The 24418-nt window shown below is 55.1% G+C and overlaps 1 protein-coding gene across 4 annotated transcripts; it reads left to right on the top strand.

Moving 5' to 3' along the window:
- Positions 1–3042: 3042 nt before the first annotated feature.
- PPP1R7 (protein phosphatase 1 regulatory subunit 7) lies at positions 3043–24076 on the top strand (the record flags this gene model as incomplete). 4 transcript variants are annotated; one of them, XM_079710011.1, is made up of 10 exons in its annotated part: positions 3043–3127; positions 6079–6207; positions 9218–9273; positions 9966–10031; positions 10623–10753; positions 11180–11342; positions 13013–13129; positions 13983–14087; positions 17420–17506; positions 23773–24076. In XM_079710011.1, 10 exons carry the CDS (start codon positions 3076–3078, stop codon positions 23947–23949), a joined length of 1083 nt encoding a protein of 360 aa, XP_079566137.1. In that variant the 3' UTR covers positions 23950–24076. The 4 variants fall into 4 exon arrangements, with proteins under 4 accessions (XP_079566137.1, XP_079566135.1, XP_079566134.1 ...); XM_079710009.1 differs by having other exon boundaries at positions 3076–3127; positions 9221–9273; XM_079710008.1 differs by having other exon boundaries at positions 3076–3127; positions 6079–6219.
- Between the last annotated feature and the right edge of the window lie 342 nt (positions 24077–24418).

Genomic DNA, 24418 nt, shown 5'->3' with positions numbered 1-24418 from the left:
CAACATTTAAATGTCACAGGTTGATATTTCCTTCTTTAAGCATCTCAATGCACTAATTATTCTGCAATAACTAACAACAACATGATCATATTTCAGTTTTCCACTTCTATAACCAGCCTATAGACAAAACCCAGAAGACTTGATTAGGACTTCAGACTACACAGTAAGTGCTATAAAACTTTACTTTGTAAAAAAAAGTAATAAAACTCTTCAGAATACATTGTAAATATTATAAAAGTTTACTTTGTATAATAAAACTGACAAGAAACAGGGAGAGGAAGGAAGGAAATGTGGAGAGAGGAGGAGAGAACAAAATGCTTTGTCCCTCCTGAGGGAAGTAAATGGTGTCTAAAGTTGATAAATCAAGAAGTGGACACAGAAAAGACAATCCCTTTTCCCTTGGTGCCTCCTGTGCTGTTTGCAGTCTGCCGAGCAGTTCAGCATTGCACAGCACATTCAGGCCACAGCCCCAGGCTGGCCCCTGAGAGCACAGACCCTAGCTTCACACAGCCTTAGATCTCTTCCTTTTTTACAAGTTCAGTTTTGACTCAGGCCTAATCCAGGACTAGGTTTTTAGAATAGGTGTTGTTTTTTTGCTGTGTGTGTGTGTTTTCTTTTTTGGGGGGGGGTATTATTTTGTTGTTTTGTAGCCACTCTGAGCAGAAGATGTAGGAAGCCGGACCCAGAGAGTACCTGATGGTGCTTCAGAGCAATCCTACTCCCGTTGCTAGTTTTGATTCCAGAAGGTGTGAGTGACACTCCCCACCCCCCACCAAACAGGAGGAGAGGTTTGCAGGGAGCTTCTGGAATTGTACTCCTTGCTCTTATGGGTGAACTTCCGGAGGCCACCGACCTTCTCCCACTAGAACAAACGCAAGGAAGCAAAGAGCTCCAACTGCTCCCACTACTGCTATACAAGTGAGAGCAGAACCAGCCTCAGGATGAAGCTAACACGGTGGCGAGCAGAGCTGAAAATGGCAAGAGGTCATTTCGAGCCACTGGATGAACCTACCGTAAAACATGCCTTCCTCTGGACTTTAGGCTTGGGGGCCAATAATTTCACTCACCGTCAGACCCATTTTGAGACTATCTCTCTGTTTCTTGCATCAAGGCATCCTACAGAGTATCCAGGATGATGGCTGCTGTGAGGGAGGGTGTAAGCAAAGGGCACCTCTCAGACCTGAAAGGTCCTCAAAGGCATGCTGGAGGAGGCACCAGCAGGGCCGAGCCCAGCAAAGTAGAGTGAAGAAGCCTCCCAGGCAGAACCACAGTAAGGGAAAGATTCCCACAGAGCCCTTGGGGAGGAGTTCAGCGCACAGGAGAGTCGGTGGAGATGGGCCTGGAGAAGCTGGTTGGGATTCCCAGGGCCTCCTATGCTGGCCCAAGCAGTACGGATCTTATTTAGAGGTCTATGCTTGGAAGTAACCTGACCAGTGGGGGAGGAGGGGGGAGTTACAGTCATCCAGGCAAAACATTATGAGGTCTTAACTTAAAGCAACACCAGAAAGACGGAGAGGGGAAGCCACAAGAGAAATTAGACACAGAATTGATATAGGTTTACTGGGCGAGATGTGGAAGGTAAGGGGATAAAAGTCGTCAAGACCGCATCCCAAGGCCACGGCGCTTGTCTAGGAAAAGAAACACTGGTGAGGAGGTTAAAGATAAAGCCCAGGCGTGTAGTGGGGACGTCGGGAAGCAAGGACATGGCGCTACAGCCCAAGGCTCGCCCCACAAACGTCTACTGAGAAGCTCCTACGTGCCGGGCACCGTGAGCCGAGAGCGAGATGCGGTCTCCCTCCTCCTAGCCCCCTTCCAGTAGGGGGACAAGGCGCACACAGTCCCTCTAGGGGCGAGGACGGAGCGCCAGGTGGGGCCAGGCCGAGGCCAAGACCCCGAGGCGCGCAGAGAGACGGGCACGGGCGCGGACGGGGGCAAACGGCCGCAGGGCGGCAAGCGGACCACCACCCGGCAGGGCCGCACGGGGGGAACGCGGGCGGCGCGGGGGGGCGGGCCGGCTCCCCCTGTGCAGGTAGCTCACCTGAGACCGCAGAGGGTCACGCGCCGACCTCCCATCACCCGCCGACCTCCCATCACCCGCCGGGAGGGAGCCCATCCGCGCCTCTATCCCCACCGACCAATGGCAGAGCGACGGATACCGATTGACAGTACCCACGGGCCAACCGCTAGCGACTGTGGGCGGGGACGCAGCGAGCCCGGGAGGAGACGCCCGCGCTAACGGTTGCCGGGGACGCACCGGAGTCTGTCTACGGCGCCTCGGAGGAGCCAAAAGAGACAGGGCCTCCACCAGCACGGTCCAAGGACGCCGTTTCCTCTGGTCTCAGGAAGGGTGAGCAGCGCGGAGCTCGCCCCTCGGAGACCTCGACCTGAAGGCGGGGAGCGCAGGGCGGCTCCCTCACGGCCCACGATGCCCGCGGAGCCGGGGGCCGACGGGGGCTGCGGCGCCCTCAATGGCCGGGTCGGCGTCCCGGGCCCCGACCGGCTCTCCCGGCACCTCGGGCGGACCCGCTAGCGGACAGGCCCCGGGCCCGGAACGAGCGCGGGCGCCCTGAGCTAAGCGTTGACTGGAAGTGGCCCATTCACACGGGCTCAGTCCGCGCGGCGACGCCGGGACAATGTCGGCACATTGTGTAGACGCAGACGCTGAGGCCCGGAGGGGCCGGGGATGCGCTCGATTGGCCCGCACTTTGCAGCCCCACGCAGGGACCCGCCCCGCCGTGTCCGGTCACCAGCCCACGAGCCCAGAGCGGCTCCCAGACTCCTCTCCGCTGTCCTGCAGGCTCGGCTCCGTGCGTGCGGCCCCGACTATCCCTGCCCTCATCCTGCTCCCCGCCTCCAAAGCCTCCCGTGCGCTAATTACCTGTCAGCCGGGTGGTGTGGCTGGCGGCGCGGGGGCTGAGGGCGGGCGCGGCCTCGAGGAAAGACTACAACTCCCATGAGGCTCTGGGGTCGCGCAAGTGTCTGTGATTCCATTGGCTGGGAAAGCTCTGAGCTGTGAGCCTTCATTGGCTGAGGGGCCTGAGGCGATAGATACCGGAAAGGGGAAGAGCAGCCAATATGGCGGCGGAGCGCGGCGCGGGCCAGCCACAGTCGCAGGAGATGATGGAGGGTGAGTGGCCACGCGGGGCGGCGACCGAAGGGCCCAGCGGGCGGGGGGCGACGACCCGTACCGGCCTTGCCTGGGAGAAACGGGGCGGCCCACCTGCGGCCGGGGCTCGGACCCCGCCGCGCGCGCCCCCTGACATCTGCCAGCCGGCAGGGCGGGGGTGGTCCCGGACCCGGGACCCCGTGCTGAGGCGGTAGCGGCCGGGAAGGCGCGGGCGGCCCGGGAGGTGCCGGACCTAGGGCCGGGGCCAGCGGCGGGGCGAGCCGGGCGCGTGGGTGGGGACTGAGGGCGCGGTGGTCCCACTGCCCCGGCGTCCGCCAGCTGGTGGGAGCCTCGCACCGAGTTCCTCAGCCAGCCCCGCGAAGCCCCCGGTCCCGGGGCAGCTGACGAGGAAACAAGGCGCGGGGCTCCCTGGGACTCGCCCGAGTCGGGTCATTGGTGAACGTGGCGGGGGTGGAGAAGGGTCCTCTCGAAAGTGAATGAATGGGTCGTGGGGAAGAAGTGACCAGGAGCCAAGAGCTGAGTTACAAATAGACGGTTTCCTGTTTTCAAAGCGATCATAGTTCCAAAAAGACTAAATCAAACTCTTCCGCTTTGTTGAAAAACAGTATATGCATGTTATGTGTGCATATAGTTACATACATACGCTTACCGCAATTGGAGAGCCAGTCATGTCTTCGAGTGCTTCTGTACTTTTCGATCCGCTGGTCTCATGAGCGCTCCGGAAGAGCAGCCACTGTCTCCAGTGTCAAGTGCTAGGGAAGCGGGGGCGGCGAAAGAAGAGTAGGCATGTTTGTGAGTGATGGCTGCACAACCAACGCCAGCTCTGAGCTGAATCGTGAAAGATAACTATAAATCAGCCAGGTTGGAGATAGGCTGAGGGAAAGAGCAAAGGTCATTTCAGGTGAAGGAAACCACACAAAGGCAAAGGGGTGTGAAGGAATGTGACCTGTTTGGAGGAGAGTTCAACCAAGAGTGGCACAGTCATACTGAACGAGGGAGAGTGCCGGTGAGGCTGGCAGGAAAGGTCGTGGAGGGCCTTGGTGGAGGGGAGAAGCACATGAAGGGTCTTGGACTTTCAGACCGTTAGGTCTTTTTAAGCAGGGAAACGCCTCTTCTTATCCCCCTCTTCCCACCCTCCCACCTATTCCCACTTTCTCTTTAGCTGTTTCCGTGTCTTGGTAAATGGCAAGTAGGAAACCCAGGCAATTCCTTCTCTCCGGCTGCCACCCATCCAGTTAATCAACAAGCTCTGCTGCCCCTGCTTCCTTAATATCTCCAAATCTTTAATACCTCTCCCATTCCCACTGCCGATACCTTGAGCCAGTCCATAGTCCCCGGTGCCACATAGTCACCTCATGTGCTGATCTGCTGTCCCATGCCCCTGTCCCTTGGGAGCGAGTCCCAAGTTTCACTTTGGCTGCCCTTCATTAGCTAAGCCCCTCCCACCCTGGGCTCCGCTGCACCAGACCATTGCCCAGTAGAACTTGCTGTCCCTTAGCCTTGACCACCTGTGCCTGGTAACAGCTAATTTATTACATGTCTACGTACGTGTCATGCACATGTTTTTGTGCCTAACAGCAACTCTGAGATGCAGGTACTATACTAGCTCCTTCTACAGGTGAGGAGACTGAGGCTTGGAAAAGAAAATAACATGCCAAAGCTGTGTCTGTAGAGACAAGATGCAAACTCAGGAAGAGTCAGTGGCATTCCAGAAATTTTTGGAGTCAAAGATCAGATTTGGATTTTAGAATAAGATCAGATTCTCTAGCAATGGAGAATAGATTAAACAGCCAGACAAGCCACTGAGAGACCAGTTAGGAGGCCAGGCAGGAGCCGAGGCCACAGGTAATGAGTAGCTGATCCAAGGCAGTTGCCAGGGCAGGGAAGAAGGAATGGGTTTGGAGGTTTTAGAGGTGGATTTCATCAGGACTTATCCAGCAGTCCTTTCCTGGGTGCTGCTTTGCTAGGCCCAGCAGGAGATACAAAGGTGAAATAGCTGTCTTCCCCTCAAAGAGCATACCCCTTTGTAAATAAGCTGTAGTGGGAGATACAAAGGTGAAATAGCTGCCTTCCCCTCAAAGAGCATATACCCCTTTGTAAATAAGCTGTAGTGGAGAAAAGAGAATACTTTCAGTGTGGTTGATGATTCCAAGTAATCCATTAGTGCTCCAGGTCTTCCACAGATTTCCAAAAGAGTTGCAAAAAAAGTTAGGAAAAAGGGAAATTATTTGACAGTCTTGCCAAAGAATTTTTACCAGTCTGCCACATTTAATCATTGCCTGATTTGCTAATTCAAAAAATATTTATTTACCAGCCTTTCAAAACTGTGCGCTGGTGTCACGGTGCCCTGACATTCAGCATCAGTGACTTCATGGGGCATTTAGCACTACTGGCTGTCTTCTCCTTTTTCTAAAGCTCCCCGCTGCCCACAGTCTGATTTGAGTTAGTCTTGATTTCTTTCAGAACGAGGGCCTGTGAACTGGGCTGGTTTTCTTGGCCAAATGGATAGTGGAGCATGGATGAAGGTATGTGGTGGGAGGGTCACATGGTCCCCTCTACGTGGACATCCAGGCCAAAAGGGAGCCAGACAGGAGGTGCTTCTCTGTGTGTTACCGCTAGGGCGTTTAATCACAAACCACCCAGGCCTTCCAGAACACCTGGTAATTCTTCATGAGTTCCTTGAGGGCAGGAATAGTATGTCACTCACTTTTGTACCCCTGTGGCCTCCCTGCTGTGCCCCGTTCCCATCCACCACAGTTCCCCCCTCCACTGGATGCCTCAGGTGGTACCCGGGACATCCATGGAGAACACTCAAATGCTTGTTGAACTGAGTTCAACAAACATTTTTGAATGAAGTCTCTTTGACTTCCAACTGGATGTCAATCTGTTATATGTTCCTCAAAGGGCCCCCTAACATGGGTGTGAGTTCTTACGGATGTGTGTGGGTTCAGTTGACAGGCGGGTGGAATCGGAAGAGTCGGGCGATGAAGAAGGGAAGAAGCAGAGCGGCGGGATGGTGGCCGAGCTCAGTGCGCACAGCCTGAAGGACGGAGAGGAGCGGGGGGAAGAGGATCCAGAAGGTACCAGGCCGAGTTAAGAACCGTAAACTAACTAAGCGGGAGGAGGATGGGGCTCGGTGGCACGTGATGGGCCCCCGGGTGGCGCCCGGGCGTTTGTCTGGCTGACTCTGGAGGCCCTCGGTGGGTGGCCAGGGGCGGTGGGCGTAGGCACTGGGAGTAGGGTGCCCTCTGAGGTGCTCCCTGAGCCACCTACACACTTACGGCCCTTGCAGGCAGGATGAACTTTTCCCTAATTCCATTGAAGGCAAATACTGATGATATTGATACTAATGTGTCATCTGAAACAGAACCAGAAGATTGTTTTATTAACCACGTGTTCAGAAAGTGAGATTTGAAATGAACAGTTTGGCTAAGCGTGCTCTCTTTTCCTACCGTGGACGGAAACTAATTGTCTCAGTCATTTCTGAGTCCTGCTCCACCAAACTTATAGGCCTGAGGATCAACTTCTAAATTGGTTTAATGATTAACAACAACAAAAGGAATTCAGAGATGAGAAAAGTAAGTTCTCAGCCTGTAATGGTGGGTTTTCACCCTCCCAAACTATGATCTGAGCCTTTTTTTGTATTTTCTTTGCTTGGTTAGAAAATCAGTTTACATTCAGAGGAGTGAGAGAAACCATACAAACAGACAAAAAGATGTCCAAGATACATTATTAGGTGAAAAAAGCAAATTTTTTACAAATGGTATGCATGTTAAAATCCTATCTTTATTTTTAAAATGATAATAATAGTATGTAGTTTTACTTAAGAGAGAAAACACATCAAACTGTTGGCCCGGGGGGCGCCGGGGGACGGTCTCTCTAAACAGCAGGTTTGAGAGGGTCTTGTACCTTCTGCATTTTCTAGATTTATACACAGTGTATGGGTATTTAAAGTATTAATAGTCATGCATTACCGTTATGGTAATGAAAACAAAACGAATTTTTAAAATAACATCGTGCTCTGTGCCAGTAAAGATGATTGGTAACTATGGCAACCTAATTTTAAGGCAAAAGGAGATTACCACAAAAGTACCCGTCACATTACTTTGGAACTTCAGAGTCGATATTCTGGAAGTGATGTGGGTGGAATAAGTACACGGGAGTGATAGGTGAAAGCTCTTGTTGCTGACTCAGTCACAGGAGGGCCAAGCGGTGGGAGTGTCACGTGCCCTCACATCTGAATGCCTGGCATGTTGACCGAGCCCTGTCATGGGCTCTCCCCTGGCTCATGAGCACAGGCTCACTGCGACTCGCCCAAGGGTACGTGGCTACAAAGTGGAGCCCCTGGACTGGACCCCGACTTGTCTAGATCCGGTGTTCTTTCTTCCAGGCTACTAGCTTGTTAAAAGTCCTGGGAAGGTGCATTTTTATGGGTCCTTAGAGAAACCAGGACTTGCTCCCGCCTGTACTTGCTTAGATCTTAAGTTCAAGTAAAACAAATTCAAACGTGACAACTGGTACCATTCACTTATTTTCTATAAGTTGTTTTAAAACTTAAAACATACAGGATAGGTTTGGAAAGATGGCTGGTAACTTTGTTTCAAAGGTTAAGCTGCCATTTTGAGCACTGCCCTGTGCTGGATGTATTACAAACAGAACCCTTTAAGCCTTGTGACCATGTGTCCTGGACACCCTGCCTTTGTTGTAGTATGCGTCTTTCGTTGCAGCTTCCTGAGTTCAGGCCGTTGGCTGTGCTGACTTTTGTAGGGGGATCGTTTGGGCATATCTCTTGGTTTTGCCCAGCTCCTTTTATTTAATTTTTGGGTTGGTTGACATCTTGTAAAGCTATGGCTGAACTAGAGTAAATGACATGTTTTTTTAACTAGCCATTGTCGGTGGTTATGGAAAAGGCTGTGCGGTGAATTCAGCCAGTGTGGCGCCAGGACGTCTTTGTCAGGCTGGGCCTGCATTGGGCGTGCCTCTCCGAGGCCTCCAGTCCAGCCTGCAAGCCGCCCCATGCTGGGGGGCGCTGGGGGCGTGAGGCCGGGGCTGTGAGCCTGCTCAGCCGCAGGAGCAGACGCAGTGTTGCCGTCGGGGAGAGGCAGCTGAAGGACGCAGGCCAAACGGTAGCGGTGACCAGTGGTCCCCGGGGGCACAGGCCAGACAGCAGTCACCGCCGAGGAGCCGCTGCCCCCGAGGAGGAGCCTCTCCAAGGCAGGCGGCCCAGTTTCTTCAACAACAAATTGCAAGAACAAACGGAGACTTTATAGAAATGCCCTCCAGTTACAGTGTGTGGCCTCATTCAGATCCTAATGCACGCAGGCTGGGGAGAGCGTTTAACCCTTTTAGACGATGTGCTGCAGTAGGCCCAGAGCCCAGCGCGGGAGCAGCGGCCGCCCTCCTCAGGCCCCCGGACGGAAGGCCCGCTCTCTAGGGTGGACTGGCTCCTCGTCCTGCCCGGCAAGAGGGGCATGGAAATTGCTCAGTGAGGCTCTTCGATCTTGTCTGTTGAGCTGAGCTTCATTTTGTTTCACTCTGTGCGGACAGACGTGTTTGTAGATGCTGGGCCACTTTCCGAAGCAATAAAAGGCACATCTTAGAACATCTGATGTGCCCAGCATGATCTATATTCAAATGACCTGATTTCTTGTCACAGACAAGAAGGGAAAGACTGGGAGGCAGGCTGCCACCAGGTACGCAGCTTCAGGCATCACCAGGAGGTGGCGGTGGGCAGCTTCCCGGCCCCTGGCTGGGGTCACGTGAGGCTTGGTCACCATTCCCCCTCCCCCGGCTTTTCTGACAACAGCGTCAGACTGCATTTCCCTTCCTGGGAAGTTGTGCGGCACAGATGGAAGTTTGGAGGCGTTTGCTGAGTTCAGGAAACTGAGGATCTTGAAGGGTGACCATTGTCAGACAGCTCTTAGCTCCGCCACGTCATCCATGCCCTCCGGGTGTTGCCTGCTGGTTTCTCCTCTGCGTTCAAGTTGGCTCTGTGCTCCAGGCAGCCCGATCCAGCTCTCCGCGGACGCCAGGGCTGCGTCCTCCTGGAGACTGGGGGCTCTGAATGGGCTTTTCTTCTTGTTGTTACAGAAGGACAAGAGCTGCCTGTGGATATGGAAACCATTAACCTGGACAGAAATGCAGAGGTAATGCCACCTGCTCACCCCAACCTCAGGGGGCATGGTGACGGAGCATTCTGACCGTCAGGGTATCTTTTACGAGGGTACCAGATTAGCGAGTGATTTCCCTGGAAGGAGTTGTCTGAGCCTGTCTCCGTTGGCTCAGAGACCCTGTGTTCTTACTGTTTTTAATACCAGTGATTGACCTGCCATTTCTATTTAACCAAATGAAATGCCTTTGACTCATAAATTATATGGGTCAGATGATTACATTGTACGTGGCGGGGTCCCGCCATCCCCAGCCTCTGAGAAGCACTGCACATTAATGATCCGGGAAGGGCGGAGCCAGCCGCTGTGTCTAGGCGGCCCGTGGGGCCTCCCCTGAACCCGCAGCCGGCCGTCAGTGGGGACGCGGGACTCAGAGCATGGGCTTGTGCTCTGTGCTAAGGGGGCAAAGGGGTGAGAGTAGGTTTCGCATCCCACCCGCTTGGAGGGTCAGTTTTACATCAAGCCGCTACCCGTGGTAGCTGAACCGAGGAGCGTTTTGCAGCTCGCCTCTGAGTCCCCGCCCCCTGTCTGCGCAGACTCCGTGTAACACTTCTCCCATTCTCCCCTCACCCTCGCCTCCACCCGCCGCCCAGCCTCCTCGTGGCTCCAATTCCAGGAAGCATGTCTTCAGGCGCTTGCCTGCAGCTGAGCTAGGTCTCATCTTGTTTCAGGACGTTGATTTGAATCATTATCGCATTGGAAAAATTGAAGGGTTCGAGGTGCTGAAGAAAGTGAAGGTGAGAGGAACTCCATCCTTGCAGGGGAGGTGACACTCCAGAGTCTGACCCGCCTGAAGGACATCGATAAACCCAGAACAGAGTCAGTTCTGCGCAAGTGACAGTCCTTGCAAAGGTGCCAGGCCGCACCAGGAGCTGCCGTCGGGCACCTTTCCTCCTGAGCCTGGCAGGGTTGCTAGGGCAGACGGCAGGCTGGGTGGCTCGCCCCAGGTTCAAATGGTGGCTCGGGCGTGCGGCCGCCTGCAGTGCCTCAGGTCGGAGCCCGCCTGCAGCCGCGCACACCCCAGCCTGTGCAGTCCTTAACTCGCTTCAGTCCAATCTGTTTTTCAGAATTGAGCCCCTGAGGGTTCCCTCTGCTGGGACACAGCACCCCCACTGCCCGCTGCCTCCCTCACTAAGTAGATCTGCTCGGTATGGGGCTTGCCTCCAGCCTCCCTTGGGTGTCTGCCCATCCTTTCCAAGGTCAGCAGCTTTCTAGAAAACGGAAAGGAAAACCGCATCCTCCCACCCGGAAGGCCTGTCCTGTAACAGCGGGCACTTCCTCCTGGCCTCCCTGTTGCCTATGTCAGCTGCCCTCTTTCTGTCCCCTAGACTCTCTGCCTCCGTCAAAATTTAATTAAATGCATTGAGAATCTAGAGGAGCTACAGAGTCTTCGAGAGCTGGATCTTTACGACAACCAAATCAAGAAGATTGAGAACCTGGAGGGACTGACAGAGCTGGAGTGAGTCGTGAAACCCAGGGAGACAACGGAGGGGCCCGTCCAGCCTCCCCAGAACCAGCCCTGGGCCCCAGCTCTCAGGCCCAGGGAGGCCACTTCTGCCCCAGGGTCCTGCCCTGCACCTGGCTCCAGGGGTGCGTTGGCTTGCCCACAGTCCCAGCCTGCAAATTAAACCTGTGGAGACTTTTGGCTGGTCTCTTCGGGGAGGACATGGTCTCTCCCCTCAACACCATCCTGTGAGCTCAGAGGCATCGGGAGCCTATAGGCTGCCTCCCAGCTCTCCCAGGCCTTCTTGGGCAGCCACAAGATTCCGCCCCCGCCCCCGGGTGAGGCACCGTCCCCCAGGTCGGGATGCTGCCTCTAAGTTAATTACATTCTAGTTCTGTGTGACCTGGCTCGTTAAAAAATAAATGTTTTGCCTATTCCCAGGATTCTAGATATTTCTTTTAATCTACTGAGAAACATTGAAGGAGTTGATAAGTTGACACGACTGAAAAAGCTCTTCTTGGTCAACAATAAAATCAATAAAATTGAGAACATAAGCAGCTTACATCAACTGCAGATGCTGGAGCTGGGGTCCAACCGCATCCGGGTAGGTGCGAGCGTGGCGGCAGCGTGGCCTGGACGGTATGGGTGCAGGGTGTGCGGTCGGCTGTATTTTTCATAAGAAAAAGTGCTGACTGGAAGTCAGTATTAATAAGAGCGTGTGCCCAGGTGCAGCGGCCTAGCCTTTCTTCTGCACATAGAGTTCACTTGCTCCCCATTCAAACCAGGATGTAATTCTTACCAAACCATCCATTAGGTTCTGCCCGAGGTGAGCTGATCAGCCCCAAACGCTTTGCTTTTGAATGTACTGCAGACTGAAAGTGTCCCAAGGCAGCAGAGGGGTGGCTTGCCGGTGCCTCGCCCCACACCAGGGCCGTAGGAAGGAGCATGCAGCCTGGTGCTCGGCTGGCCTGTCCTCCCCTGCTGAGCGGCTGGGGGCAGGGGTTTCCGAGCACTTCTTCCCCTCCCTCCGTGTCGCAAGTACCCCTCTGTCCAGCTTTTGGAAGCTCGTAGCACACTGGTCATCCCAGGTTGGCCCTCATGAGCTGGACAGGATGCAAACCAAGGAGAGTGGTTCTGGCAAAGGGCCTCTCATGAGGCTGGTGGTGATACGGCTGAAAATAGGAAAGCAGCACACTTAAAACTAGACAGTGGCCCAGATGTCAGCATTTTATCGAGTATTTCTCTATGGAATCTTCTGAGAGCAAGGTGGCTTGTCACAAGTTGATGCAGAGGCCATAGCAGTTAAGGCTGCCCTCCCTCTGAATCCTCATCCTCGTAGACTGCCCCCAGCCGCGTCTTGCTGTGAAGGGCCAGACGAGATGCTCAGTCTGCACTTGCTGGAGGCCCCCTGTGTTCCCGTGCGCACTGAAGGAGCCAGCAGTTAACCTGTTCTGGGAGAGCAGTGAACTCAGAGGAGGGGGCGGCCTGAGGCCTGCTCAGTGGGCGTTGATTAAACCGGCTGCTAGGGCTTCCCTGGTGGCGCAGTGGTTGAGAGTCCGCCTGCCGATGCAGGGGACACGGGTTCGTGCCCCAGTCTGGGAAGATCCCACATGCCGCAGAGCGGCTAGGCCCGTGAGCCATGGCTGCTGGGCCTGCGCGTCCAGAGCCTGTGCTCCGCAACGGGAGAGGCCACAGCAGTGAGAAGCCCACGTAATGCAAAAAAAAAAAAAAGAAAAAAAAGAAAAAAAAAACCGGCTGCTACCCGAGGTGCTGCGGGAGATCCGTCTCCAGCTGAATGGCGGAGCACCAGCATGGAGCAAGGAGAAGCAAGGAAACAGGTGGCAGAAACAGGAAGAGGGGCAGAGAGTCAGGGAACGGGGGCACCTGCTCCAGGAGTCCCGTAGGGCATCCCAAGGCCAGAGCTCCCAGCTTCTCTCTCCTGTGGAACGCATTTTAACAAACCCTACATAGAGTCACGTAATAATGTGGCAACTCAGAATTTTAGGACTGGAGGGACCTGAGAACTCCCGAGAGCTCCAGGGCTCGGTGGAAACTCGAGGTCCAGGAGTGAGCCCAAGTAAGGGGGGGCCTTGACGCCTCGCTCCCACCCCCACCTTTTCCGTGTTCTCATGTTGTGCTTTCACGTGAGGTTGCATGGGAAATTTTCCAGAGTGGAAAAGTACCTGCCCGATGCCCCGGGTAGCTCTCTCTCCTTGCCCAGAGATCTTTCTCTTCCCCAGGTAGCTAAGTGCTGCCCTGTCCTGATTTTCACAGGCAATTGAAAATATTGACACGTTAACCAACCTGGAGAGTTTGTTTCTGGGGAAAAACAAGATCGCTAAGCTTCAGAACCTGGACGCACTCACCAACCTGACAGTCCTCAGCATGCAGGTACTGACTGCCCTATGCCCCGCCCCTGCCACCCCCGTCCTGCAGGCCCAGGGCCCGGGCTTTGATGGGCTCTCTGTTTCACCGTCAGTGAGCAGTTGAGACATTATACCTCACTGACCCTAGACGTGCGTGACACACGCTGGACCGCAGTTTCATTCCCTGAGCATCACGCTCCTTTTCCTAATAAAAGTCCAAGTTGGTTTTTAGCCAAAGGGTCTCTTCAGAAGGTGGAGCTCGTTCCAGAACCTACAGTGCTGGGCTCCACGGTGGAAGCGACTCTCCCGCGTCCATGCAGAGGGCGTGCAGCCTGTCTTGGGGGTTGGGAAGCACGTGGCTGTGCCTCAGCTCCTGTTCCTTTTTGTCAGAAGCAGGCGAGTGGCACCAGGCCCTTGAGGCAGGATGTGGTGGGGTGCTCTGGGGACCGGACCTCAGTGTGGCAGGTCCCCTAAAACCACAGGTGCCTTTTGGAAAGCAGACGTTCCGCAGACTTACTTTAAGAAGAGGGCGTTAGGCTTTAATTTGAGTTATAGTAGATGCTGAAAGAAATGAGAACTGATTTTATTTTAAAATATTCAGTGATTCTGAAATTTTGAATTACTAAATTAATTGAGATAGACCTTCCCCAAGTAGATGAAGAAGTGAGTGCTTTGCATAAAAGGCTTTAACCCCGCGTATGAACTTTAGCCCAGTACAGCAGACCCAAGAGTTCGGTCATCCTTTTCTGTGTGTGTGAGTCCCATTCTCGCAGCTGTATCCAGATGCCCCGCCGTCAGGTGCCCACGGTAAGCAGCCCCACTTCCCAGGAGCCACGTGGCTTTGTGCGTCCTCGCTGCTCTGACTCTCCCTCTTGCAGGGCAACCGGCTGACCAAGATCGAGGGCCTGCAGAGCCTGGTGAACCTGCGGGAGCTCTATCTCAGCCACAACGGCATCGAGGTCATCGAGGGCCTGGACAACAACGTAAGCCCGCCGGCCGCCTGTGGGGCAGTGGGGTCGTGGGGTGCCCGACGGGCAGGCAGTACACACCAGCCTCCGGGTGGCTCTTGAGGGGACTCGCTGCCTCTGGAGGTCTGTCCTAGTGACCTTTCCATCCCTCCTCACGCTGGGAAACACAGACGCAGGCGGTCTCTGCTCAGCCCTGAGCGGGCACTGAGCTGAGCTGTGTGTCGCGGGGGTGGATTTACTGCATGGCCCTGTAGGCGTTGGGGAAGATTTTTTAAAAGCAAACCCCGGGGACTTCCCTGGCCGTCCAGTGGTTAGGACTCTGCGCTTCCGGTGCAGGGGGCGCAGGTTCAATCCCTGCTCGGGGAGCTAACATCCCACATGCCGCAGGGCACGGCCAAGAAAAAATTAAAGTTAAGAAAAAAGTAAACCCCGGCTGCTGCTAGGTGTCCCTGTCCCACGGAGGGCTAGTGGACATCAGCAGCCACCCTCTCTTCCCGCTCCGGGCCCCACTTCCCAGCCCACGGGACCAGCAGCGCCCCCTGGCCCGGATCCTGCACAGTCTCGCTCCCTCCCACCCGTCCCTCAGCAGCCCTGCCCGCCCAGCACAGGACAGCCTTAGGGGCGCTGGGCAGGGAGGGGTAGCACTGGCCCTGAGCCCCCAGGAAGCCCCTGCACCCCTCAGCTGCCTGCAGGCAAACCTGCTTTTCCTCAGTGCAGTATTCAAGACAAATAAAATACTTTTACTCATTCAATTTTACTGGGTTTTTTTTCCTGTTTTGTTGACTTGCCAGCAAGTGTAACCAGATTGGTCACTTCTGTTGTTGTAAACACAGCGTTTCAGTCTTCGTAAAGTCTCCCCTGGCCTTTGCGCCTCAGCCCCTGGGCCTAGCCGCCGTTAGTAATGTTTTCAGGGGAAATCCACGTTCTGAATTTCATTTCACCAACATCTACATACAAAATTTTGGAAAAGCTAGAATTTGCCTACAGTGAGTCCTGTCACCTTTCCCTGCCTTCCAATCAAACTGAGAGTTTACAGAGCTTGTGTGTAAACTGGGTGCACACTCGGCCGGTGCAGAATGGGACCCTGAGGCCAAGTTCTGAGAGGTGCAGCCATGCGGAGGCCATGCGATTGGAACCGGGCAGCGCCCCCTCTGCTCTTTGGCCTCCCCCCCGCCCCAGTCCCCACGGTCAGCAGAGGGTCCACGCAGGAGAGGGCGTGGCAGCGGTGTGACCCAAAAGAGCAGCAGGGTCCCAGGCACACAGGACGGGGCGAGAGCTTAGGACTGTCCCAGTAGGAGCGCTGCGCCTCGGTCTGGGGTCAGAACCTCAGCCTTCTGGGGCCTCTGCGACAAAACAGAAAAAAAAGCAGTTGTGGCTTTAAAGGTAATCATTGTAAGATTCTTATAATCAAATGAGACAGGCTTTCCTCTGAGATCTTTGTTCAACTAGAGAGCAAATATTCACCTATACTTTCTTCTAAACTTTCTCTCTTAATTTATCTGGAATTTACCTTTGTGGTGTGAGGTCAGGCAGTAAGTATCCTTTTCCCAAATGGCAGATCCACCATCTTGACACCACAGCTGAGTCCTCCCCCAGTGCTGCCTCTGTTTGCCCATCTGTGTGCTGGGTCGTCTTCCTGTGGGTCTAGCGGGAATGACTGCATTGTTGTAATCTCTCCTGTGCGTGCTCTCCCCACCCTGTCCCCTTCCTTTTTTTTTTTTAAGCAATTCTTACTGGTTTGCTTTTGAGTGAGCTTTCAAAACACTGTCCAGCTCCCCAGGAAAACACGAGGTAGTATTGAGCACATGCCGGAATCCTTGTGCCTGGAGGTTTGGGGCCAGTTCTGGCAGCCGGGTGCCCCTGGTGCTGAGCCCTTCTGCTGGGGCTGCACAAGGGTCACATCCTGCCGCGGGCCGCAGACGCTTTAGCTCAGCCAGTTCCTGTGCTCACACATCCCACGCCGCCTAGCACCGCAGAGCAGGGGGCAACGGGCCTGCCCTGGCCCCACCCTGCTGCCCATGGTGGCCCCCTTCTGCAGAGTTCTCCCGAGTCCCTGTTTGCTCTGAAAGTCGCCGAGCCCCGCAGGCAGGCGTCTCCTAGCCCGCTGTAGTCACCCAGCTATCTGAGCGGACACCAGGAGCCCAACAGAAGCCAGTGGAAGAGCTCCTCACCGCGTCTGTATCCAGATGGCGCAGGACACTGTGCCCAGCCCTCCAGGAGTCAGAGGCCAGGGCCTGAGTGCTTCTGGGTCGGCAGAGCTTCTGGCTGCCTGCTCGTGTGTGTGTTTGTGGGCTTTGTTTTTATTTTATTGAGACTTTATTTTTAACTTTCCCTTAAAACTTGGTATTTGGAGTTAGAATCCCAGGTACACAGTAGAAAACGTAAGAAGGCAACCCTCAATCAGAAACGAGCAGAGAGGAAGAGAATGTATTGTCGGGGGCCGTCAACCAACTTGTAATGTTTCCCTTTTGATTTTAGAAAAACTTGCCAATTGGTCTGGTTAAACATACTTCAGCAAACAGTGCAAGCTTTTAAAGACTTCATTTTCACTACAGTCTTATTCTGTGAAATCTTGAAACTCTGTGAACTTTAAAAAAAAATTCCTCGGGCTTAGCTGATGTGTGCTGGGAAGTAGGCGTCTGCTGGACATTTCTGGAATAGAGGGTCGAGCACAGCGTTGTATCCACGAGACAGTGTGATGCCTGCCCCACAGCGGGCGAGCCCCGGACGCTGTCCCCAGTGGGGCTGAGCTCCCTCTTTCTTCTCTCCCATCAGCTGTAAATTCCAGGCCAGTGTCCACCCGCTGTCCCTCAGTGCCCAGGCGTTCCTCTCTGCCCTTCCTCCTGTGCTGGAAGGAGGGCCCCTTCACCCCCGCCAAGCCCCAGGTTCCTCAGCCCTGAAAGAAGAAGGAAACACTGTTCTAAGGATCAGTTGGAATTGTATGTTTCCTTGGGTTGAGCAGTAAATAGATGCTGCTGCAACTGTTACCCCCTCTTCAGAGCCCCGGCCTCATGTTAGCTGCTCTTCCCGGGACCGGGCGTGTCGCTGGGGTCTTTGTGGACCAGGATCTGGGAGCCTGGGGCTTGGAATCTGAAGGAACTAGTTCCAGACCCCAATGGTGAGAGCGCAGTGAGGCAGTCGTGAGGGTTCTGTGTCCTTGGCCTGGTCTGGGGGTGGGCGGGGAGGCTACAGGAGGTGGGCAGTGCTGTCCCTCTGCTAGCACACTGCCATCCTGAGAGAGCAGCTCGCCTCATGGCTCTAGGCTCAGCGCCCAGCGCTGTGTGCATGGTCGCGCGCTCGTTGTTGATCTGAGGTAATCCAGAAAAAATTTTATTTCCTTATTTTAGAACAAACTCACGATGTTGGACATTGCATCAAATAGAGTCAAAAAGATTGAAAATATCAGCCATCTAACAGAGCTGCAGGAATTCTGGGTAAGTTTAATACACAAGGGGTTGATGACACTTCAGCTGAACTGGTCCTGCCGAATGAAATTCTGTTTGCTCCAGCCCTGGAGGCTGTGGCGTGGATTGGGACTGCGGGCAGGGCTGTAGGACTTTGGTACCCACGCAGGATCTTGGGCCCCGCCACACCCCAGATGTAGACCAAACCAAAGTGGGCATTTTAGAAGATTCTGGGTGATTACGATTCACATGAAAGTGTGAGAAGCCCTGCGCAGTATACGGTTAGACCCGAGGATTGCCACATGACTGAAGGGCTTCCAGACCCAGCCCAGGGGCCAGTGCACCCAGCGCAGAGGTATACTGGCACCATGGGAGGAGGTGTCGCATGGGCTTCTGTAGTCAGTCCTCCCGGAATGTGCCTTGTGTTTGCCTCATGGTGACAGTGTTGTCTCGGGAGCAGTGTCACCAAGCCCAGTGGAAGAGAAACAGGGCATAAGATGTCTTGAGACTCCTCTGAGGGGGTGGCAGGATGACCCCCAAGCTGAAGTCCTCAGTGTCAGGGTTCCACACGGGTGTCGTCCTGAAGCACGTTTGTTGCCTGGTGGCCCCTGCAGGCACCACCACACATTCCACCCGGTGACTGCCATGTGCAAGTGAGCGTCGTCTGGATGCGCTCAGTCTGATCCAAGATTCGTGCTGCGTCTAAGGCATGCTTCTTCCTTGTCTAGCCATCCTGCTGACCCTGCTTGTGTCCTGGGTGTTTTCCTTTCCTCATCTTAAAAGATCGTCCCGGTTTCCCTAGAGCACAGGTGGCCTGCTGTGAGCATGTCCCTTACCCCTTAGCGGTAGCACTGAGTCTTGGGCGTTGTCAGCACGTGATGCCAGAGCAAGTCTGGGAAGACCAGAACCAGCCTTTGAGAGGCTGGGGGAGCCGAGTGAGTCACCATGAGCCGGGGGTCTGGTGTGCAGCCCACCCCTGGAGGAAGGTGTGGCTAGTGGTAAGCCGGTTGCATTGGAGCGAAGGGATTTGGCTCCGAAGAGGCCAGGGAACCACACAGAGAAACCGCACAACCAGAGAGGGGTCCCGAGAGGGAGGGCTGGGGTTAGTCCAGCACCCAGGGCACCCAGCAGTAAGACAGCGCCAGGTGTGCAAGAAGGCAGACTGTGACCCATCACGAGTTGCTGGTGTGCCCCCACCCCCCGCAAGGTGCTGGTATTCACGCCGTGTGTAACCCCTCCCCGTGAGTGTGTGTTGGCCTTAGTGACTCATTTCCAGCCGACAGAATGCAGCAGAAAACAGGATTCCACCCCCGTGACGGGGTTGTGAAAAGACTGGCTTGTCTCCTAGGGGCTCCCCCTTGCTCTCTCTTGAACCCCAGCTTTGTATGAAGTAACAGACACCTTCTTTGATGCCAGCAACATACAAGGCACACGTCCCCTCTGTTGAAGTGATTCTGTTGTGTAAGAAATGTATCTTGGGAATTCTCCCACACCTCAGTTTTGTTTAAAATGTTATTGAATTTGAGGGGAAGTAAATGTAAATTTTCTATGTAAATATTAGCCCTCAAAAACCATTGTGATGGAAAGTGCATACATCCTATGAAGTTTGGGTCTTGAAAACCATGAGGTAGTCTGCTGGGGAATGTCAGCCAGGACAATGTTCTGTAGCAGAATTCCAGCCCGGGATTCAGGCAGGATCATCACCCGACGCTAAAACCGTGGACGAGCAGGGCGTTTGCACACGTGCCAAGTGTCGCCCCGCCGATAATTTGATGATTGCAAAGGGGAGACACGCTCCCCAGAGACATCTGGGCGCCACCAGTGTGTCCACAGCATCAGACTCATCCCCAGTAGTGGGACAGCCTCATGCCTCGTGTCCCTTGATGTGCTTCATCTATGAGGTGTGCTCGCCAGGAATGTTTAGTGTGATGTAACCAAGCATGTAGACCTAACTTCCAGTTGTCAGGAAGCAGAGGGTCCGGGAGAACGAGCTAGGTGACACCACGGGAAGCAGGCGGCTGAATCCAGAACGAGGGCCCTTCTACACGACAAGTAGCTGGGTGTCTTTAAAGGTCGACTTCATTTAACAGAAAAAAAAAATGAGAGAAGGAAGTGGGAAACATTCTAGATGGAAAAAACTAAAAATTGTACCTTCTGGGAGACTTTTAAGAAGACGGGCATACCTGGAAGGTCACACCCCACACCTTGTTCCTTTACATCTCAGTTGTGCAGAACTTGAAAAAAGAGTCATAAAAGCCATTTTTTCTTTTTCCCTCAATGAGGCTTCCAGAGATCCTGGAATTTCTGTGGAGACAATACAGGTGAATGGTTTTGAGTTCCATTTTGGAAAAATACAAAGATAAGAATTTCCAGGGACTTCCCTGGTGGTGCAGTGGTTAAGAATCTGCCTGCCAATGCAGGGGACACGGGTTCAAGCCCTGGTCCGGGAAGATGCCACATGCCTCGGAGCACCTAAGCCCACGCGCCATAACTACTGAGCCTGTGCTCTAGAGCCCGTGAGCCATAACTACTGAGCCCACGCGCCACAACTACTGAAGCCTGCGTGCCTAGAGCCCGTGCTTGTGCTCCACAACAAGAGAAGCCACCGCAATGAGAAGCCTGTGCACAACAGCGAAGAGTAGCCCCTGCTCGCCACAGCTAGAGAAAGCCTGCGCGCAGCAACAAAGGCCCAACGCAGCCAAAAATAAATAAATAAATATTTTAAAAAAGAAAAGAAAAGGGCTTCCCTGGTGGCGCAGTGATTGAGAGTCCGCCTGCCGATGCAGGGGACACGGGTTCGTTCTCCGGTCTGGGAAGATCCCACATGCTGCGGAGCGGCTGGGTCCGTGCGCCATGGCCGCTGAGCCTGCGCATCCGGAGCCTGTGCTCCGCAACGGGAGAGGCCACAGCAGTGAGAAGCCCGCATACCGCAAAAAAAAAAAAAAAGAAAAAGAAAAAAGAAAAGAAAGAATCTCTGAAAGTTACCTGTGTCAAAGACATCCTTTACAATGTGACATTGATGGTGAGTAAAACTCCCAGGTCCACATTCACTAAATCCTAGAGAAAACTGCCCTGTGGTTGGCTGTACTGTGGAATACCCTCAACTATAAGACCTGGGGTTTATAAAGATAGTAAGCGCACCACCGGGAACTGACGGGACGGTGGCATTGGAAATGCCAGGACGTGTGACACAGGAAGCGCACAGTGTGTGTCAGGCACAAACGACTCTATTGAGAAAGAAGAGGAGGAGATGGCGGCCCTGCCGGAGCATCAGCTGCCAGCGGAGTAGGAGGAGGTTTCTAAGATTCTGCTGTGAAAAGATCTTACTTCTAAGCAATGTAACATTGCTACTTTTATTAAATGAATGTACTGTTTGCACGTTTCAAGGTAAAAGTGCTTAAGGCATGCGTGTCTTTTTCGTGATTCTCCACTGCAGCGGCCTCTTTCTGGTAACCGAGCAGCTGCAGCCACTGCCACGGGGGATATTGCTTCCCTCTGGTTCTGATTTTGCACACTTTGCGTTGGCCACATGGGCAGCTCATGTTGTACAAGAGGAGTGTCGTAGACTAACGCTTAACAGAATACTGTTTAAGGCTTTATCCTGGGAGAGCTCCTCTCCCTTTGAGGTGGAGGCACCAGTGAGTCCTGCTCTGAGTTCCGGGTCCCCGTGACTCCGTGCTCAGAAGCAGGCTTCAGGCCCTCCACAAGGCCGGCCTCTGGGTTTTGGAAATCTGGCTTTCCCAAAGCACGTGGCACACTAGGCCCACGTGAAGTTCTGTGAAAATAGCGTTCCTTAAATAGGCGAGTCTGAGAAACCCTGCATTGTATACTCTCTGGGAGAATCTAGGAGAATCTCTGTGGGAGATTCATAATGTGCAGTGAGTTATTAAAGACAAGACTGGCTGTGACAGTGGAACTGGTGCCAGAGTAGCCCTCCCACCAGGAACAGACCCCAAGGCCCGAGGCTGCTCTGTTCAGGCAGTGCACAGCAGGCAGCAGCAGGCCGCAGGCCCTGAGAACGGGGATGGCACAGTGAGCCCGGGCTGCCCTGCCCTGCCTAGGAGCAGCTTCCCAAGCGGAACACTGCAGTTCTGTGGAGCTGAAGACGCAGAGGTCAAAGTTCATGGCAGCTGGACTCTTCAGGACAAGGTCGGAGAGAGGGGCCAGCTGTGCGGAGGAGGGCCCCGGAAGTCCACGTGGGGGTCGCCTGCCGGGCTGCGGCTGAGCGGTGGGCAGTCTGGGCACAAGAGCACCCCTCTCGCGGCTCGCCCACCAGCTCTGCCGGAGGAGAGCAGAGCTGGGGGGCGATGGAGCTCAAGCCCTGCCCAGGCGGGGGTCTCACCAGCACCCTTGACATCCAGCTGGACACCAAACGGGCCAGGCCTTAGGGGTAAGTACCACAGGCTCAGCTACGACGCCCTCCAGACCCACCCTAATAAAGCCGAGAAGCAAGCTGCAGCAATGTGTCCAGAGGAGGCCGCGTGCGGAGGTTGGTTCCCACCGGGTCAGAGGGGCCTGACTTCCTGGAGACCCGCCCTGAAGAAGTGTGGAACCAAGCCTGTGGCAGTCTCTACACCATCTTAGCCCCGATGTCCAGTGTTCAACCCAAAACTACTAGATGTACAATAGGAAAACGTGATCTGTGTTCAAGGAAGAGTCCTGAGAAGCCAAGCCTAGGTTTTCAGTCACCATTTGTGAACGTGGCCCTGGACCTGGAGGTGGCTTGCGGTCTCTTGGTCCTCACTCCCACCTCCAGGCTGCTCTCACCTTCCCCCCGAAGACCCCCAGCACACAGCCACTCTGCAGCGCGGCCGTCATCCTCTCCCTCCCTGGAGACCCCAGTGCTGTGGCGAAACTGGGCCCTTCTCTCAAGAGACTTAATCCAGTGCCTGGTCGGTGCTCGGACCCTCTGTGGTGTCCCCACCAAGTGGCCATGGATGGGACCCTCAAGGGCCTCGGCTTCTTCACCTCCCACACGTGGACAGATGTCACACCTCCTCTGAGTGGGGCTGCTGCCGTGTGACCTCGGCCACCCCGCCTCTGCCCTCGCAGGTTCCGAGGGAACAGGTCTGCCCCTCCCACTACCGTGTGCATGGCGGGCCCCGGGCCTGGTGTCTCTTGAAGCGTGATTTCTAGAACTGGGCGTGGCCGGAGCGAGGGGGTGAGGCCAGCAGGTGCGGGGCATGCACTCAGGGCAGCTTCCCCGCCCGCCACCTGTCAGCTCACGGGCAGCGACACGCTGGAGCCTCTGCCGTGCGCCTCGCTTCCCAGCGCTACAGTCAGTATGAGGTCAGCCACAGAAGCTGGCGGACACGACATGTCAGGGCTCTTCAGCCTTCCTGGGAGCCAGTTACTGAGCGTTTGCTGGCGCAGCACAGCCAGGAGCCGTGACGGTGATGTCCCCGCAGGTGCCGCCTGAGCCCCCTACCCTCACCCTTCACTCCGGCCATCCAGGGCACGTCTCACGTTCACAGAGGCAGTTCTCTGGTTTGTGTTCACTTGTCTGTCTGCCGTATTCTTTGGAAACTGAAGACTGATCTCTTGGAGCCCCAGCAGAAGGGCCACGACATCCACGTGACAGGTGTGGACCAAGCTGGGTGACAGGTGCTCCAACCCAGAGGCCCTACGTGCCCTCGCCTTGATGGTGGTTTGAAAAGTGAGAGGTCTCGCCACCCACCGACCCCAGCCCCGCAGGCCTCAGCAGAGCCGGGACGGGACCTCCTGACCTGCTCTGAGCCCGTCCTCCTGACGTGGCGCATCCTGGACGGGATCAGCCGTGGCACAGCATTTCCTCCACAGAGGCGGGCGGTGGGTGTCCCGGGGGTGCACGCCATCAAGGCCCCTCGTGCCGTGAGTGTCCGGCGAGCGACCTCTGGTCTGTTGGCTGTGTTGTCATCAGAGCGCATAGTTAGGCCTTGGGGACAATGGCCGAGGATGGTTTGTAGGAAATACAGCCAAACCGGCTGCAGCACTTTGCCTGGAGACGGGGTGGGGTGGGGTTGTGTTGCTCCGTCTTCCCTCTGCTGAACTGAACATGGACTTGCCCCTGTTGTGGCGCCGTGTCCAGGTTCATCCCGTGTGGGACACGGCCCAGCCAGGATGTGCCGTGATGGATGGAAGGCCCCGTGAGGTGCTGGTCACCCCTCTTCTGAGTGGGGGCCTCGTGCCCCACGTGGGGAGGCTGGGGGGCCAGGTCAGTGTGTCCTGAAGGGGGCGGGGCGGGGCTGTCTGTCTGAAGGGGGCGCGGTGCGGGGCTGCAGCCCTAAGGCTTCTCCGCTGTGCGCGTGTTCCCCCAGATGAACGACAACCTCCTGGACTGCTGGAGTGACCTGGACGAGCTCAAGGGCGCCAAGAGCCTGGAGACGGTGTACCTGGAGCGGAACCCCCTGCAGAAGGACCCCCAGTACCGGCGGAAGATCATGCTGGCCCTCCCCACCGTGCGGCAGATCGACGCCACCTTCGTCAGGTTCTGAAGCCCCTGGCCCCTCTCTTCCAAGAGCCTCCCAGCCACGGTTTTTTAGTCCACCCGTTGCTCCTAAAATCATCACTCTATCAACGGTCACAAACCCAATGGCAATAAAAAGGCCCTGAGTGAAAGCTGCCGTGTGCGCCACCTGGACGCCAGTGCTGTCACCTCCGGCCGGTCCGCGTTCCGAGTTAGTGGCCCACAGCCCCGTGCCACCCGTGGCGCTGCTTGTGACCCGTCTCCGTTTCCTCCTCTCAGAGGGAGGTCACAGCCCGCCTGAGAGGGTGAAACAGCAGGTCTGGGAGTGCGTGCCCGGGGGGCGTCCGGGCTGTCTAGGGCCCTCGGGCCTGTCAGCCCAGAGCTTTGTAGCCTCTTAGACCAGTGGATGCCAATTTTTTTTTATTTTATATATTAAAAAACAAACCTGCAGGCAAAGGATGACTCAGCCCTGTGTGCCGTGACCCCCAGCGCTCTCT

The sequence above is a fragment of the Hyperoodon ampullatus genome (assembly GCF_949752795.1).
Source record: "Hyperoodon ampullatus genome assembly, chromosome: 8".
NCBI classification, from domain to species: domain Eukaryota; kingdom Metazoa; phylum Chordata; class Mammalia; order Artiodactyla; family Ziphiidae; genus Hyperoodon; species Hyperoodon ampullatus.
The sequence above is the reverse complement of the archived record's forward strand: the minus strand, read 5'-3'. Positions and strand labels throughout refer to the sequence as shown.